This window comes from Leptonychotes weddellii, chromosome 1 (genome assembly GCF_054177405.1).
Source record: "Leptonychotes weddellii isolate Sample4059 chromosome 1, ASM5417740v2, whole genome shotgun sequence".
Taxonomy (NCBI): domain Eukaryota; kingdom Metazoa; phylum Chordata; class Mammalia; order Carnivora; family Phocidae; genus Leptonychotes; species Leptonychotes weddellii.
The window spans coordinates 77,706,968-77,723,359 of record NC_138369.1 but is presented as its reverse complement, the minus strand read 5'-3'; the positions used below and the strand labels follow the sequence as shown (position 1 = coordinate 77,723,359).

At 42.1% G+C, this 16,392-nt stretch overlaps 1 protein-coding gene across 1 annotated transcript in view; it reads left to right on the top strand.

The window, feature by feature from the left end:
- The window catches only part of TOPBP1 (DNA topoisomerase II binding protein 1), a 58,066-nt gene extending 50,867 nt beyond the window's left edge, over positions 1-7,199 (top strand). The window contains exon 27 of the mRNA XM_081797538.1: positions 6,438-7,199. Coding sequence (XP_081653664.1) covers positions 6,438-6,581 — 144 coding nt within the window. The 3' untranslated portion in view covers positions 6,582-7,199. The remainder of the gene's footprint in view (positions 1-6,437) is intronic.
- The last annotated feature ends 9,193 nt before the right edge of the window (positions 7,200-16,392 follow it).

Here is a 16,392-nt window from a genome sequence, read left to right as displayed (position 1 = left end):
GAGCCGAAAGCAGATGCTTAACTGACTGAGCCACCCAGGCACCCCTGTTTTTTATATTAGGTTCCACTTGTAAGTGAAATCATCTAGTATTTGTCTTTCTTTTTCTGACTTATTTCACTTTGCATCATGCCATCAAGGTCCATCCATGTTGCTGCAGTTGGCAGGGTTTCCTTGGCGGAAATATTTTTTTATGGCTGATTAATCCATTGTGTGTGTGTGTGTGTGTGTGTGTGAATTTCCTTTATCCATCTGTCAGTGGACACTCAGGTTTTCATATCTTAGCTATTGTAAATAATGCTGCAGTGAACATAGGAGAGCAGATATCTTTTTGAATTAATGTTTTTATTTCTTTTGGATAAATACATAGAGGTTGGAACTGTTGAATCATAAGGTAGTTCCTTTTTTTTTTTTTAAGATTGTATTTAACATAGTGTTATTAGTTTCAGGTGTGCAATACAATGATTCAACAGTTGCTCAGTGCTCATCAAACTAAGTGTACTCTTAAGGTAGTTATATTTTTAATTTTTTGAGGAAAAAAATAATGGCTGCATCAGTTTACATTCCCACAAAAGTACACAAGAGTTCTCGGGGCACCTGGGTGGCTCAGTCGGTTAAGCGGCTGCCTTCGGCTCAGGTCATGATCCCAGGGTCCTGGGATCGAGTCCCGCATCGGTCTCCCTGCTCTGCGGGGAGCCTGCTTCTCCCTCTCCTGCTTCTCTGCCTACTTGTGTTCTCTCTCTATCTCTCTGTCAAATAAATAAATAAAATCTTTAAAAAAAAAAAAGTACACAAGAGTTCTCGTTTCTCCATATCCTCATCAACACTTGTCTTTTTGATAACAGCTATTCTAACATGTGTTAGGTAATATCTTGTTATGATTTTGATTAGCATTTCTTTGATGATTAGTGACGTTGAGCGCCTTTTCGTATACCTGTTGACTATCTGTGTCTTTGGGAAAATGTCTATTCAGATCTCTGCCCATTTTTTAATCAGATGGTTTGGGATATTAACCCCTATCAGATAGATGATTTGCAAATATTTTCTCCCTTTCTTAGGTTGCCTTTCCTTTTGCTGATGGTGTCCTTTGCTATGCATGAGCTTTTTAGTTTGATGTCTCCCCACATGTTAATTTTTGCTTGTGTTGCTTTTCATTTTGGTGTGAAATCCAAAAAATTTTTACCAAGACCAATGTCAGGGAGCTTGTGACGTATGTTTTCTTTTAGTTTTATAGTTTCATGTCTTTCATCCAAATCTTTAATCCATTTTGAGTTTATTTTTGTGTATGCTATAAGATAGTGGTCCTGTTTCAGTCTTTTGCGTGTAGCTGTCTAGTTTTTCTAACACCATTTATTGAAGAAACTGTCCTTTTCCTATTGTATGTTCTTGGCTCCTTTGTAATTGATTGTGTATGCCTGGGTTGTTGTTTTTTTTTTTTAAGATTTTTATTTATTTATTGAGAGAGAGAGAATGATAGAGAGCATGAGAGGGTGGAGGGTCAGAGGGAGAAGCAGACTCCCTGCTGAGCAGGGAACCCGATGCGGGACTCGATCCTGGGACTCCAGGATCATGACCTGAGCCGAAGGCAGTTGCTTAACCAACTGAGCCACCCAGGCGCCCCTGCCTGGGTTTATTTCTGGGTTTTCTGTTCTGTTCTCTTGATCTATGTGTCTGTTTATGTGGTATTACCATACTGTTTGGTTACCATAGTTTTGTAATACAGTTTAAAATCAGGGAGCATGATGCCTCCAGCTTTGTTCTTCTTTCTCAAGATTGCTTTGGCTAGGGGCGCCTGGGTGGCTCAGTCGTTAAGCGTCTGCCTTTGGCTCAGGTCATGATCCCAGGGTCCTGGGATCAAGCCCTGCATCAGGCTCCCTGCTCCGCGGGAAGCCTGCTTCTCCCTTTCCCACTCCCTCTCTCACTGTGTCTGTCAAAAAATAAACTCTTAAAAAAGAAAAGAAAAAGATTGCTTTGGCTATTTGGAATCTTTGTGAGTCCATACAAATTTTAGGATTGTTAGTTCTATTTCTAGAAAAAATGCCATTGGAATTTTGATAGGGATTGCATTGAATCTGTAGATTGCTTTGGGTAGTGTGGACATTTTAATAGTGTTAATTTTTCCAGTCCATGAGCATGGAATATCTTTCCATTTATTTGTGTCATCTTCTGTTTCATCAGTGTTGTCTAGTTTTCTTTTTTTTAAGATTTTATTTATTTGACAGAGAGAGAAATAGCAAGAGCAGGAACACAAGCAGGGGGAGTAGGAGAGGGAGAAGCACGCTTCCCACTGAGCAGGGAGCCCAGTGCGAGGCTCGATCCCAGGACCCCCGGATCATGACCTGAGCCGAAGGTAGACGCTTAAGACTGAGCCACCCAGGCGCCCCAGTGTTGTCTAGTTTTCAATGTACAAGTCTTTTGTCTCCTTGATTAAATTTGTCCCTAGGTATTTTATTCTTGATGCAATTGTAAGTGGAATTTTCCTTTATATTTGAAATGGCTTTCTTTTAAAAAGGGTCTCGTTGGGTCTTGCTTTTTTATTCTTTAGAATGTTTAGTCCATCGTGTAATTATTGATATGATTGGATTTGGGGGGGGGTTTTTTGCAGCTTTCGATTTGTCTTTGTTCCTGTGTTCTTTCTTTCTTGCCTTTTTTTTTTTGTTGGAGGCAGGGTGTGTTTTGCTCTATGGATTATAATATACTTAACTTTTTTCTAGTCTAGCTAGAATGATATTGTGCCACTTTACATAGAATGTAGAAATCTTACAGTCATATAGGTTCCTTTACTTCCCCTATCCTTTAAACCAGGGGTCAATAAACTGTAGCCCACAGGCCAAACCCTGTCCACTGCCTGTGTTATAAAGTTTTACTGGAACACAGCTCCATTCACTCATTTACAGGTTCTCTCTTCTGCTTTTGCAGTGCAACACTGGGCTGAGTAATTGCAAGAGAGACCGTCTGTCCCACACAGCCTGAAATATTTAATGTCTGGTCCTTCAACATAAAGCAGGGGCCAGCAAACTTTCTGTAGACTTGTCATATATTTTCCATCGTCTCTTACAGCTCTGCCGCAAAGCAAAACTTGCTTAAACAATCCTATGTATTTTGAGGAAATTAAAAGGAAAAATATAGTCTTATATTTATCCTATCTGGTATCAGTTTTCCTTCAGCCCAAAACGTTGATTTGTAGTACAAGTTTGATGGGACCAATTCTAGTTTTCTTCTATTTGAGGGTGTCTATTTTACCATTATGCTTGAAGGATCTTTTTGTAGGGCATAGGATTTGGGGTTGATAGTGTTTTTTCTTTTACTAAAGAGTCCACTTTCTGCTGGCCTCCATTATTTCTGAGAAGTCAGTGGTAATTTGAATTCTTCTCCTGTATACAGTGCAGTGTCTCATTTTTTATTCTGACTGTTTCATCTTTGATTTTCACCATTTATGATATTTACAGGTGTAGTTTCTTTGTATTAATCCTGCTTTTTCTGCAGAGCTTCTTCAATCTGTAAATTTCTTTCACCACACTTGAGAAATTTTGACAATTACTTCTCCATTCTTTCCTGTCTATATGGGAATTTAATCACTCATACCTTTTGATATTGTCCCACAGGTCCCTCCCTCATGTCCCTCAGGCCATATTTACTTTGGTTGCAGTCTTTTTTCTGTGTTTTCTGATTGACTAATTCCTATTTATTACTTCACTGATTTTTTTTCCTGTTATTTTCATTCTAAAGGCTCTTCTATGAGATTTTTTTATTTAGATATTAGATTTTTTTATATCTAGAATCTGGTTCTTTTTTATAGTTTCTATTTTTCTACTTTTTCATTTCACTCATTTCAAGGATAAGAGCTGCTTTAGTATCATTGTCTACTATTTCCAACATCTGGGTCATGAGCAAGACTGCTTTTATTTTTAGGTAATCCGTAGGTTTACATGCAATTGTAAGAAATAATACAGTTTCCCCCAGTGGATAACATCTTGCAACAATATAGTACAATATTACAGCCAGGATATTGACCTGATGCAATCCAAGCTTATTCCGATTTCCCCACTTCTACTTCATGTGTCTGCCACCACAGTCAAGATACAGAACAATCTATCACTACAGCAATCATTCATTTTGCCTTTTTTTAACTACACCCACCTCCTTCCCTTCATTCTCTTCTCCCAGCGGTCTCTTACAGCTGTCAACCACTAATCTGTTGTCAGTTTCTTTAAATCTTAAATGGAATCAATATAGTGTGTAATCTTTTCGGATTGGCTTTTTTTTTTAGCAAAATTCTCTTCAGAATCATTCAGGTGTTGCTTGTATTAGTAATTTTATTACAGTTGAGATCTACTACAGCTTAACCATTAGCCTATTGAAGGACATCTGGGTTGTTTCTACTTTGGGGCTATTATGAATAAAGCTGCTATGAACATTTTTTTGCACATATTTTATGTGAAAATAAGATTTTATTGCATTGGGATAAATTCCTAAGAGTGTGTTTCCAGAGTGGTCATATTTTTCATTCCTACCACTGTTACAAATGATCCAGTTTTTCTGTATCCTCATTGGCATTTGTCACTTTATTTTAGCCATTTCAGTTGGTATGTAGTAATCTCTCATTGTGGTTTTAATTTGCAGTTCCATAATGGCTAGTCAAGAGTGAATGCCTTTGGTGTGCTTCATAAATGTCATATGAGGTGTGAGGTTTTCATAGAAGGTGTGAAGTTTAGGTCACTGAGAATGTCCAATTGCTCCACCATAAAAGAACTATCCTCCACTTAGTTGCTTTTGCACCTTTGTCAAAATTCAGTTTGGCATATGTTGGGGGTCTAATGATCTAGGTCTTTCCCTCTGCAATAGCATCTTTCTTCTTATCTCTGATATTAGGTAGTGATTCCTCTTTTCTTTTTCAAGATCATTTCAGCTTTTCTAGGGCCTGTACCTTTTAAGTTTTTAAATAAGCTTACTTACATGCCTATGAGAACATCTTGCTACGATTTTGATAGGAATCACATTAAACCTACAGATCGATTTAAGTGAATTGACATCTTCACTATGTTCAGTCTTTCAATCCATGAATACGGCATATTAAGTCGTCTTTCATGAACATTTTGTAATTTTCAGTACATACAAGTTTTAGATCTTTATTGGGTTTTTGGATTCTGATTGAGAATGGGTCATGTTCTTCAGATGTGGAGTAATTTTGAATGCGTCTAAGTTGTAAAAACTAGATTCTGTTACGTTCCTTAGGGGAATGCCATTCTATTTGCTTAACAGGCACCCTTTGTAGAGAGTGCAGGATCAAAGCTTTAGCCATACTTGAGCCTCCTCTGCACATCCATGGTGAGAGGGCAAAGATTTGGGCCGATTTCATAACCGAGTTTGAGGCTTCCCCTGCTCCTTCCTGGGATTTCCCACCTCACTTTCCAGTGGCTGTGGTTTCACGCCATTAACACTGCATGTTTTCTGTTGCGACTTAGCCCGCATGATACAGACTTCTCCTTACAACAAAAACAAAAAAAATGAAGAGAAATTCACTCCCTACCCAGTGTCAACCCCTCTGGTATTTGCCTGATCTCATTTCCTCTCCAGTGTCTTGGGGTAGTTGCTTTTAATATATTTGGGTCAGAAGTTGTCATCCAGAGAAGAGTTGAACCAAAAGGCACTTACTCCGTATTTTATGGTGATTCATTTTCATGTTTTCCAGTCTGCCATCTTGCTAGAAAATTAAGTTTTATCACACTTTTAATAAGGAGGGAAAGGTCATTTTGGGTTGGAATATGGTTGTGAGGAAGAGAATTGCAAGGGTTTTAGAGGCAATGTATGAATTTTGGCTTTGACACCGGCTAGTTATATAATGTTAACTTTTTTTAATCTTATCTGTAAAATAAGGACTAAACACCTATCTCACATGTTTAAAGATTAAAAAAATTTAAAAATTGACACTGTCACTTCTTAACCATACTTTTTTTTTTTTTTATCTTTTTTTAAACATTCTATTATGGCAAATTTCAAACGTATGACAAAGAGAAGAGCATAATGGACCCAGTGGCCCATCCTCCAGCGTTACCAGTTATCAGTATGGCCAAACTCATTTCGTCAATTTCCCCATCCATCCCTCTCCCCCACCCCCCCTACACAGACTGCTTTGAACCAAATCCCAGACATCATATCATTTCATTTATAAATATTTAATTTCAGAGTTTTATTCTAATATCACGACTTCTTAACCATACCTTACAAATGAAACCATTATCAAGATCTGAGCTGGCCCCATTCCACCTGAGCTATAAATTTATTTTTCTGATAAAAGGTGAGATTTTTGTCACACAGGTTCTGTTCCCTAAATGTGATAAGTGCTAAGTAGCGTACCTTAAAAGACAAATTTTAAGTTTTTTTCTGGTTAAAAAGCACAGTCAAGGAAAAATGAACAATGTTTTTTTTCCCTTTTATAGGAATCCCCTCCTCGAGTAGAAAATTACTGTCTACCAGAAGCGATTTCATTTCTTCCGAATAATAAGGAACCTGGGCCTGGATTATCACAGAAGAGGAAAGCTCCTACAGAGAAAAATAAAATCAAACGACCTAGAGTAAACTAATCATGTTTACTCTTTAGTCACCAAACATTAGTATTTTAATTATAAAGCCTGAATGTTACTGTCTTGGATTTGCATAGTAATTTAAAGACAAGTGTCTGTAGAAGAATTCAGCTGCAGAGTATAATGATGACCTTGCTTGTAGTTAGTTTTTAACATCTGAAATTTTAATCACTGAAATATTAACTGTTTTACCTGAAACAACAACAAAAATCCTCAGCTAGCTTGTCATAAAACCACATTGAAGTGTGTAGGGGGCTGTTTATTTATTTTCTTAGAAATATCTGAGGCTGTAGCTTAGTGGAAGTTTTAGTAAGGTGATGGATTTTGCCTTAAAATGCCAGCTTTAATTTGTAACAATAAGGAAGTTGTCAATTGGGATTTTTTTCATGTTTTCCCTGCTTCTTCTCACCCCTTTCCCTCTTTTTAACAGGAGCCTGAGTACAAGGTTTAATGAGGAACTGAGGCTTTAAACTTAAATATGTGTGAGTGTATATATGTATATGCATGTCTGTACAGATCTCCATGATGTTTGCCAAGTTTGGGTGCCAAAACTTGGAAAATAAAACAATAAAGAATAAAAGGGACTCATATTAGTTCAGATAAGTTTTTAAATGCAAAGCATTCTGGTGTCCATTCTCTTGTTGAAGCAATAAATGATTTGTAAAATTTAGCTTAAAAAAAATTGCTGGGGCGCCGGAGTTGTGCAGGTGGTTGAACATCCGACTCTTGGTTTCAGCTCAGGTGGCTCAGGTCATGGGATCAAGTCCCAAGTCGGGCTCAGCTCGGAGTCTGCCTGGATTCCCTGTCCCTCTCCCTCAGCCCCCTCCCTCCCTCAAATAACTCTTTTTAAAAAAACTCAAAAATTAATTGCTAGTTATATTTCTGATGTTTGTTACTTACTTCGTGAGGCTATTATATTACTGGGTTAAAAAACCCTTTTACTGAAACTACAAAATTGCATTAGCCTGTATTAATCTAAACCTAAACACCAAATACTATATGTGTTACCACAGTCCTCTAAATGTAAAGCTACCTACCTCATTTTGCTGAAAGGAAGAACCAGAATCAGAACTATGATTTTTTTTTTTTTTTAAGATTTTATTTATTTATTTGAGAGAGAGAATGAGATAGAGAGAGAGCATGAGAGGGGGGAGGGTCAGAGAGAGAAGCAGACCCCCCGCCGAGCAGGGAGCCCGATGCGGGACCCGATCCCGGGACTCCAGGACCATGACCTGAGCCGAAGGCAGTCGCTTAACCAACTGAGCCACCCAGGCACCCAGAACTATGATTTTGATGTAAATGGTCCCATTTCATAATGACTCTTGAAAGGCAAACTCAAATGGTGAAGGGTGGAAGTTCTTAAACTAGACACAAAACCCCTCAAGTTTTTATCAGATCTTCCTCTGAATGGAGGGTAATAGTGGGGGTTATCCTGGCCCTTCAGTTTTTGGCTTTGAACTAAATTCACAGCTCAGGACAAAAATTCCTACACAGCCAAATAGATAGCATTGTCGTGTAACCATGCCCCTCCCCAAACAGAAACCCCCGACCTGGTTTTACAGGAGCCATTTTGTGAGTAGAGTCTTTCCACTCTTTTCACTGGCAGCTTGTGGCAAGTTTCCCCAAATTTCATCCCTTAGATTCTTTGCAATAGTCACTACAACTTCATGAGCGCTCTGTTAAAGTAAATGTTAGATCCTCTTTGTCTCTAGCCCAGATAAAATTACATAATGTACCATTTTCTTTTCTGCCAAGATTATGAACTGTTTTTCCAGTCAGTTCTTAAACATATAGTTTGTAATTTTAAGACTCCAGATTTCACCTGCTCCTCCTGATTCTCCAGAATCTGTCAGCCATTTCCGCTTTGGATTCTACTCTCAGACTCTAGATGTCCTAATGCCAGCGAGGCCTTACACGAAAGTAGTTTTAAGAACAGGAAGTTCTCTCATTTAGGAAGGAACAAAAGCTTTCCTTGATTATTCTTAGTTTCTCCTCAGAAATGCTCTAGTATTTTAATGTGACACTTAAGTTAGAATCTTATATTCCGTGGATTTTCTTGTGCGTCAGTCTGATGGCCAGCATTCGTCAATGCAACAAATACTCCTTAGCATAGAAGTAGTACACAGGATTCAGGAGCAAACCACCTTTAGAAAGCATGCTTCCTCACAGAGATTAAAGAGGCAGGATCTGTATTACAGACCGAATTGTGTTGCACACACGTACAAATTAAGAGGTTGAAGCCTAATCCCCAAAGTGACAACCTGGAGATAGGGCTTTTAAGGAGGTAATTAGGTTAAGCAAGATCATATGGCCAGGGGCCCTAATTCTGGCAGCTTAAGCAGGGCTAATAAATATTACAGTGCAAAGATTCTTAACCTGGGGGCCCTCGTGGCTGGAACTGGCATAGGCACAATCTGGTATATGTGCATTTTTAGGGCAGAGCTCAGTTTTACAACTCAGATCTGTGACTTCCCACCCCAAAAAGACAAACCACTGTCATAATCCAAACCTACTATTTCACAGGTACACATTTCACCCAGCGGTGCTTTAATACACATTGCTTTGTATCAGGAGTTAGCAAACTTCTCTGTAGAAGTCCAGGTAATAAACATTTTAAGTTTTGTGGGCTGGGTCTTTGTGGCATTCTATCCCAACCATTCTTAGGTTGAAACCATACAAATAGGCAATGGGCCATAGTGTGCTGATTCCCATTCTAGTCCTAAAAATACTCTTTAATCTAGATCTGTCAACAAAGCAAGCCACCCAGCTCCGTTTTTCCACGCCTCAGCATAAACCTCACCTCTGGTGCAGCAACCCACGATCGGGAGGGAACTCATGACCCCGAGCTTCTCCCTAAAGGGTGAAGGGTTTAAACCCTCCATCTGGCACCCCAACTTTTAAGACCTGCCCCTCAGAGATGAGCCCCCAAAACAACTAGCTTTGAAAGCCAAAGGGGCTTGCTTCCACGAGACCCACATGGTTATAGCAATCCGAGAAACAGCTTCTTAAAGGGCTGACGTGGACTCATCCACTCCAGGGCCCAGAGCAGATGAAGCTGACTAAAAAGTGACCATTTTGTGAGAGAGGCCTAGTTGCTTATCTTAAAGCTTCAGCCTGAGGGGCAGACATCCAATTTAAAACCCGAAGGAGGGCACCTGGGTGGCTCAGTTGGTTGAGCGACTGCCTTCGGCTCAGGTCATGATCCTGGAGTCCCGGGATCGAGTCCCGCATCGGGCTCCCTGCTCAGCGGGGAGTCTGCTTCTCCCTCTGACCCTCCCCCCTCTCATGTGCTCTCTCTCTCTGTCTCCCTCTCTCAAATGGATAAATAAAATCTTTTAAAAAATAAATAAATAAATAAAACCCGAAGGACCTACTTAAATACTCGGAAGTCTGAGGCCTGGCAGGCGCCATCTTGCGCTCTCCCTCTGCCGCACTCCCAGCCACCACTCTCTCCCAGAAGGGAGCTTGTGCACACATCTGGTGCCCTGCTTTATGTCTGGTGCCCCAGTTTTTGCAGCAGCTGCCACCCAGGGGACACCCCTTAGTCACCTGGCACAAGTGGCTTACATCTGGGGATCCCATGGGACTGTAGCAAAAGCAGAAACGGTTCTTAACTGGCTATTGCCCCCAGGACATAGCGCGGAGCCAACCAATGCAAACTCAGCCACAACCGCAGGCTTCGTGTGAAGGGGGCCTGCTTGCTTATCTTAAAGCTTCAGCCTGAAGGGCAGGCTTCTAATCTAACACATCTAGAGACCTGTGGGCACTGTTCCTGCCCCCCTCCAGGTTACCGGCATCTCCCAGGAAGGAGCTTATGCACATATCTGGTTTGCGTGGCTTCTGTCCAGAGGACATCCCTGGTCACCTGGCTCCGCTGGCCAGCAGGGCTTACATTCACAGGTCCCATATTGTAACAAATGCAGAAAGAGTTCTTCACCAGCTACCTCCTGGGGCACAGCATGGGGACAGCAAACAAACACACCCCCAGCCTTTCTGTGAGAGGTCTATTAGCTTAGCTTTATAGCTGTGGCCTGAGGGGCTGGCTTCTAATCAAACATGCATCTAAGGTAGGCGCCAACGACAGTCCTCACCAGAGACCTCGAGAGGGCAGTACTGTCTTCACACTCTCCCTCTGCCTAGCTCCAAGTCACCAGTATCTCCTAAAAAGGAGCTCGTGCACACATCTGGTGCCCCGTTTTTGTAACTACTCCCTGGGAGACACCGCTTGACCACCTGGGTCTGGTGGCCAGCAGGGCTTACATTCACAGGTCCCATAGGGCTTTAACAATAATCCCAGAAACAGTTCTTAGCTACCACCCTCAGGGCACAGCACAGACAGAAGCCTGAAACACACCCCCGGTCGTACTGTGAGAGGCCGATTAGCTTCTTTATAGCTGTGGCCTGGGGGGCTGGCTTCCAATTAAACACACATCTGGAGGCCAACTACCATCTTTTGCAGGAAGGGGGTCCAGTGGGCACCATATTTTCATTCTCCCTCTGTCCCACCCCAGGTCACTGGTGTCTTTGAGAAAGGAATGTGTATATACATCTGGTGCTCCAGCATTTACGGCTGCCACTCAGAACATACATCCCATGATAGCCTGACTGTGGTGGCTGGTGGGGCTGCTGTTCACAGGTTCAATGGGACACTAGCGGGAAAAAAAAAAAAAAAAAGCTTTTAACTGGCTATCATCCCAGGACTCAGTGCAGAGGGAGCAGACAGAAATGCCCATTTCCCAGTATTCCCCTGAAAACGGTATATTTGCATACTTTAAAAGCTACTGTATGAGCGTCTGGCTTCCAATCAGCCTGAATTTAGGTGCTGACCAAGATCCTCCCCTTTGGGACACTGATAGGTCTTGGCACACTTCAACTACTAGGAGTCACTGAAAATAAAGTAGGCGGCTTGGACAATCACAAAGGTTCAAGAGACACCCAAGAGCTAGGGCAGGGTTAAACAATAAGGATCATCTCCTACACAAGACCACTCCTTCAAAACTGAAAGAGGTGGCTGTGTTATCTAATGCATAGAAACTAACACAGAGAACAAAGGAAAATGAAGAAAAAGAATACATTCCCAAAGAAAAAACAAGATAAAACCTCAGAATAAGACCATAATGAAATGGAGATAAGGGATTTACCTTGTAAAGAGTTCAAAATAATGGTCATAAAGATGCCCACCAAGCTCAAAATAATGAATGAACAAAGTTAAAATTTCAACAAAGAGAAAATATAACAAAGTACCAAACAGAAGTCACAGACCTGAAGAATACAATAACTAAAAAGGTACAAGAGAGGGGCACCTGGGTGGCTCAGTCAGTTAAGAGTCAACTCTTGATTTTGCTTGGGTCATGATCTCAGGATTGTGGGATTGAGCCCCGTGTCTGGCTCTACACTGGGTGTGGAGCCTGCTTAGGATTCCCTCTTTCCCTCTCCCTCTGCTCCTCTCCAACCCTCTCCCTTTCTTAAAAAAAAAAAAAAAGAAGAAGAAGAAGAAAGAAAGAAAGAAAGAAAAAGAAAAAAATAGTACAATAGAAGGCTTCAACAGGAGGTTAGATGAAGCAAAAGAAAGGATCAGTAGGCTCAAAGACAGGACAGTGGAACTCATTGAATCAGAGTAGCAAAAAGAAAAAAGATTTTTAAAAAAGTGAATATAGCTTAAGGGACTTAGAGGAATCAATAAGAAAATCAATATATGCCTTACAGAGCTCTCAGAAGGAGATAAGAGATGGGGGTGGGGGGTGCCTAGAAAACATATATGAAGAAATAATGGCTGAAAACTTCTCTGACCTGGGGGAGGAAACAGACATCTAGACAGAAGCCCAGAGTTCCAAATAGGAGGAGCCCAAAGAGACCCACACAAAGCCACATTATAAGTGTCAAAAGTTAGAGACTACAAGGGGGGATCTTGAAAAGATGGCAGAGTAAGAGGATCCTGAGCTCACTTCCTCCCATAGACACATCAAGGCTACAGCTAAATATAGTGCAACTCTGAAAATGACACGAAGACTGGCAGAACAGCTCTTCCACAGCTAAAGACATACAGAGAAAGCCAAATCAAGAAGGTAGGAGGGCAGAGATGTGGTTAGGAACCAAAACTCCCAGTATGGTGACCCACAAACAGGAGGATTATCACAGGTACAAAGATCCTCCCTGAGGAATGAGGGGATCAAGCTCCACATCCAGCACAGCCTGCCCTGGGCATCTGCACTGGGAAGAAAAGCCCCCATAATCTCTGGCTTTGAAAATCAGCAGGGCTAAATTCTGGGAGACTTAGAAGGATATAGGAAACTGAGACTCCACTCTTAAAGGGCAAACACACGATATCACCCACTCCAAGACCCATCACAGAGGCAGCAGTTTTAAAAGCACCTGGGTTATATGTGAAGGAGATGGATTGACCATAAGGTGTGTGCCAAAGGGGCAGAGATCTATAAGAACTTTCTCCAGAGATGGAAGTGCAGGTACACACCATTTTTCTTGCCCTCCTTCAACCTAACTTCTCCAGTGCTGATGGGAGCCAGTCCTAACACTCTACATCTACCTAGCTAGTGCCACTCACCCCACCCCAACATTTCCCGCCAGACCAATCCCACTCACCCTGGCAAAGTGCCCCTCCAAAGGAGCTCCTGCCCAGCCACGGCCAACTGACAGCTCTGGGTGAGACCAGCATCCTTCTGGAGTGACTACTACCCTAATACACATGTGAGACAGCCCTTGCCAGGACCAGCAGGGAGGGGGAGGTAGCCCTGCCCACAAACACATCAGCAAGAACTGGGGCAAGGACTCTCAGGTTGCTGCACAGGAGACTAACCTCACCCAACAGCACACACAAGCAGCTACCACAAGTCCTCTCAGCAGGCTGTTCTGGAAGCCAGCCCTACCCACCAGCATGTCCACAGCAGTTGCAGCCAAGTCACAACAGGAGGACACACACAGTCCACACATGGGCAACCCTGGAGCGCCTGGTTCTAGTGACAAGGAGGACTGAGTTACCTGAGGTACCACAGGCTGCCTTCTACATAAGGCCACTACCTTCAAGACCAGGAATGTAGCTGACCTACCTAATACACAGAAACAAACACACAGTGACAAAGTGAGGAGACAGGAATAGGTTCCAAATGAAAAAATAAGATAAAACCTCAAAAGAGAACAAAACAAAACCAGATAACCAATCTACCTGATAAAGATTTCAAAGTAATGGTCATAAAAATGCTCATCAGACTTGAGAGAAGAGTGGATGAACTCAGTGAGAACTTCAACAAAGAAACAAAAAGTCTAAAAAGAACCAATCAGAGCTGAAGAATACAATAAGTAAAATGAAAAATACACTAGAGGGAATCAACAATAGATTAAAGGATGCGGCACAGATTCATGATCTGGAAGACAGGGTAGTAGAAGGCAACCAAATTAAACAGCAAAAAGAAAAAAGAATTTAGAAAATGAGGATAAGTTAAAGGAACTCTGTGACAATGTAAAATATACTAATATTCCATTACAGGGGTCCCAGAAGGAGAAGAGAAAGGGGGCCAGAAAAGGTATTTGAAAAAATAAGAGCTACAAACTTCTTGAATCTGGGAAGGGAAACACAGATCCAGATTCAGGAGGCACAGAGATCCCCCCAACAAATTCAACCCAAGGAGGTTCACACCAAGACACAACAGTAATTAAAATGGCAACAACAACAAAAAAAGAGGTGAAGGGAAAAGATGGCGGAGGAGTAGGGGACCCTGTTCCAACCAGTCCCCTGAATTGAGTTGGCTATCTACCAGACCACTCTGAACACCCATGAAATCAGCCTGAGATGTAAGAAGATACATCTGGATCTCTACAAACAGAATATCGCAGGCAATTGGTTTCAAGGTATGAAGCAGGGAGCCGTGATTCTGCGGGCACATATCTGAAGATAAACAGAATGGGGAGGGAGCCATGGGGATCCTACACCCCTGTGAGCGATAGCCTCTCATGCTGGGGACAGGGCACAGACTCATAGAACAGTAGCAGCAGGGAAAGGAGTTTAGAGCAGCCCCCCAGACTGAAACCTGGAGCGGCGGGGCCATGCATGCAAACTGGGGATGGCCAGCGGTTTTAGAAGCACAAAGGGCAGAGACGTGCCCCTGAACCCTGACCTGGAGGTGAGGACTGGGAGCACTGCGGAGGGGCACACAACCCAGAATGTTGCAGTTTATAGCAGCACAGACAGAAACAGAGATCCTGTGACCTGGAGAGCTCACTGAAGAATAGACTGCGAACTCTCTGCTCTGAGGCAGAGGGTTGGAAACGGTCTCTTCTGCTCTGACTCTTGAAAGAGACACGAAAAGCTGCCAGGGAAAGCCGCCAGAGAACAAAAGCCCCCAAAAACCGGTTTTCACTGACCCCATCCCTCCCCACCAACAGGGGGCAGGGCAACTCTGCCCCAAAAGGGTTGCCTGAGTAACAGCGCGGCAGGACCCTCCCCCAGAAGACAGGCTGGGAGAACAAGAGGCCGACAACCCTAAGGTCCCTAGAAAACAGGTGCATCTTGCTTGGGTTGTGGTCAATAATTTGGACTCTCTACATTCCCTCAAACACCCATCAACAGAATGACTAAGAGGAGGAACTCCCAAAATAGGAAAGACTCAGAGACTGTACCTTCTGCCACAGATTTACAAATGGATACAGATATAACCAAGATGTCGGAAATGGACTTCAGGGTAACAGTTATGAAGACAATAGCTAGAATGGAGAAATCGATTAATGGCAACATAGAGTCTCTAAGAGCAGAAATGAAAGCTGAATTGGCAGAACTTAAAAATGCTACCAATGAGATCCAATCTAAATCTAGATACTCTAACAGCTAGGGTAAATGAGACAGAAGAACGAATTAGTGATCTAGAAGACCAATTGATAGAAAAGAAGGAAAAAGAGGAAGCCTGGGAGAAAAAGCTCAAAATCCATGAGAACAGAATTAGAGAAATAAGTGACGCCATGAAATGTTCCATGTCAGAATTATTGGGATCCCTGAGGGGGTGGGGAGAGAGAGAGAGTACTAGAAGATATATTTGAGCAAATTGCAGCTGAGAACTTCCCTAATCTGGGTAATGAAACAAACATTCGCATCCTAGAGGCAGAGAGGACCCCTCCCAAGATCAAGAAAAAAGACGAACACCCCAGCATGTAATAGTAAAACGTGTAAATCTTAGAACCAAGGAAATCATCTTAAGGGCAGTTAGGGGGAAGAGATTCCTTACGTACAGAAGGAGGAACATCAGAATAATGTCAGACCTACCCACAGAGACCTGGCAAGCCAGAAAGGCCTGGCAAGACATATTCAGGGTACTAAACGAGAAGAACATGCAGCCAAGAATACTTTATCTGGCAAGGCTGTCATTTAGAATGGATGGAGAGATGCAGAGCTTCCAAAACCAGCAGAAACTGAAAGAATATGTAACCACTAAGCTGGCCCTGCAAGAAATATTAAGGCGGGGGGGCTCTATAAAAGGAGAAAGACCCCAAGAGTGATCTACAACAGAAATTTACAGGGACAATCTATAGAAACAAGGACCTCACAGACAACATGATGACAATTAATTCGTACCTTTCAATAATCACCCCCAAAGTGAAAGGCTAACTGCTCCCATAAAACGGCACAGGGTTGCAGATTGGATAAAAAGACAGGACCCATCCATATGCTGTCTACAATAGACTCATTTTGAACCTAAAGGTACATCCAGACTGAAAGTGAAGCGATGGAGATCCATCTTCCATGCCAATGGACCTCAAAATAAAGCTGGGGTAGCAATTCTTATATCAGACAAATTAGATTTTAAAC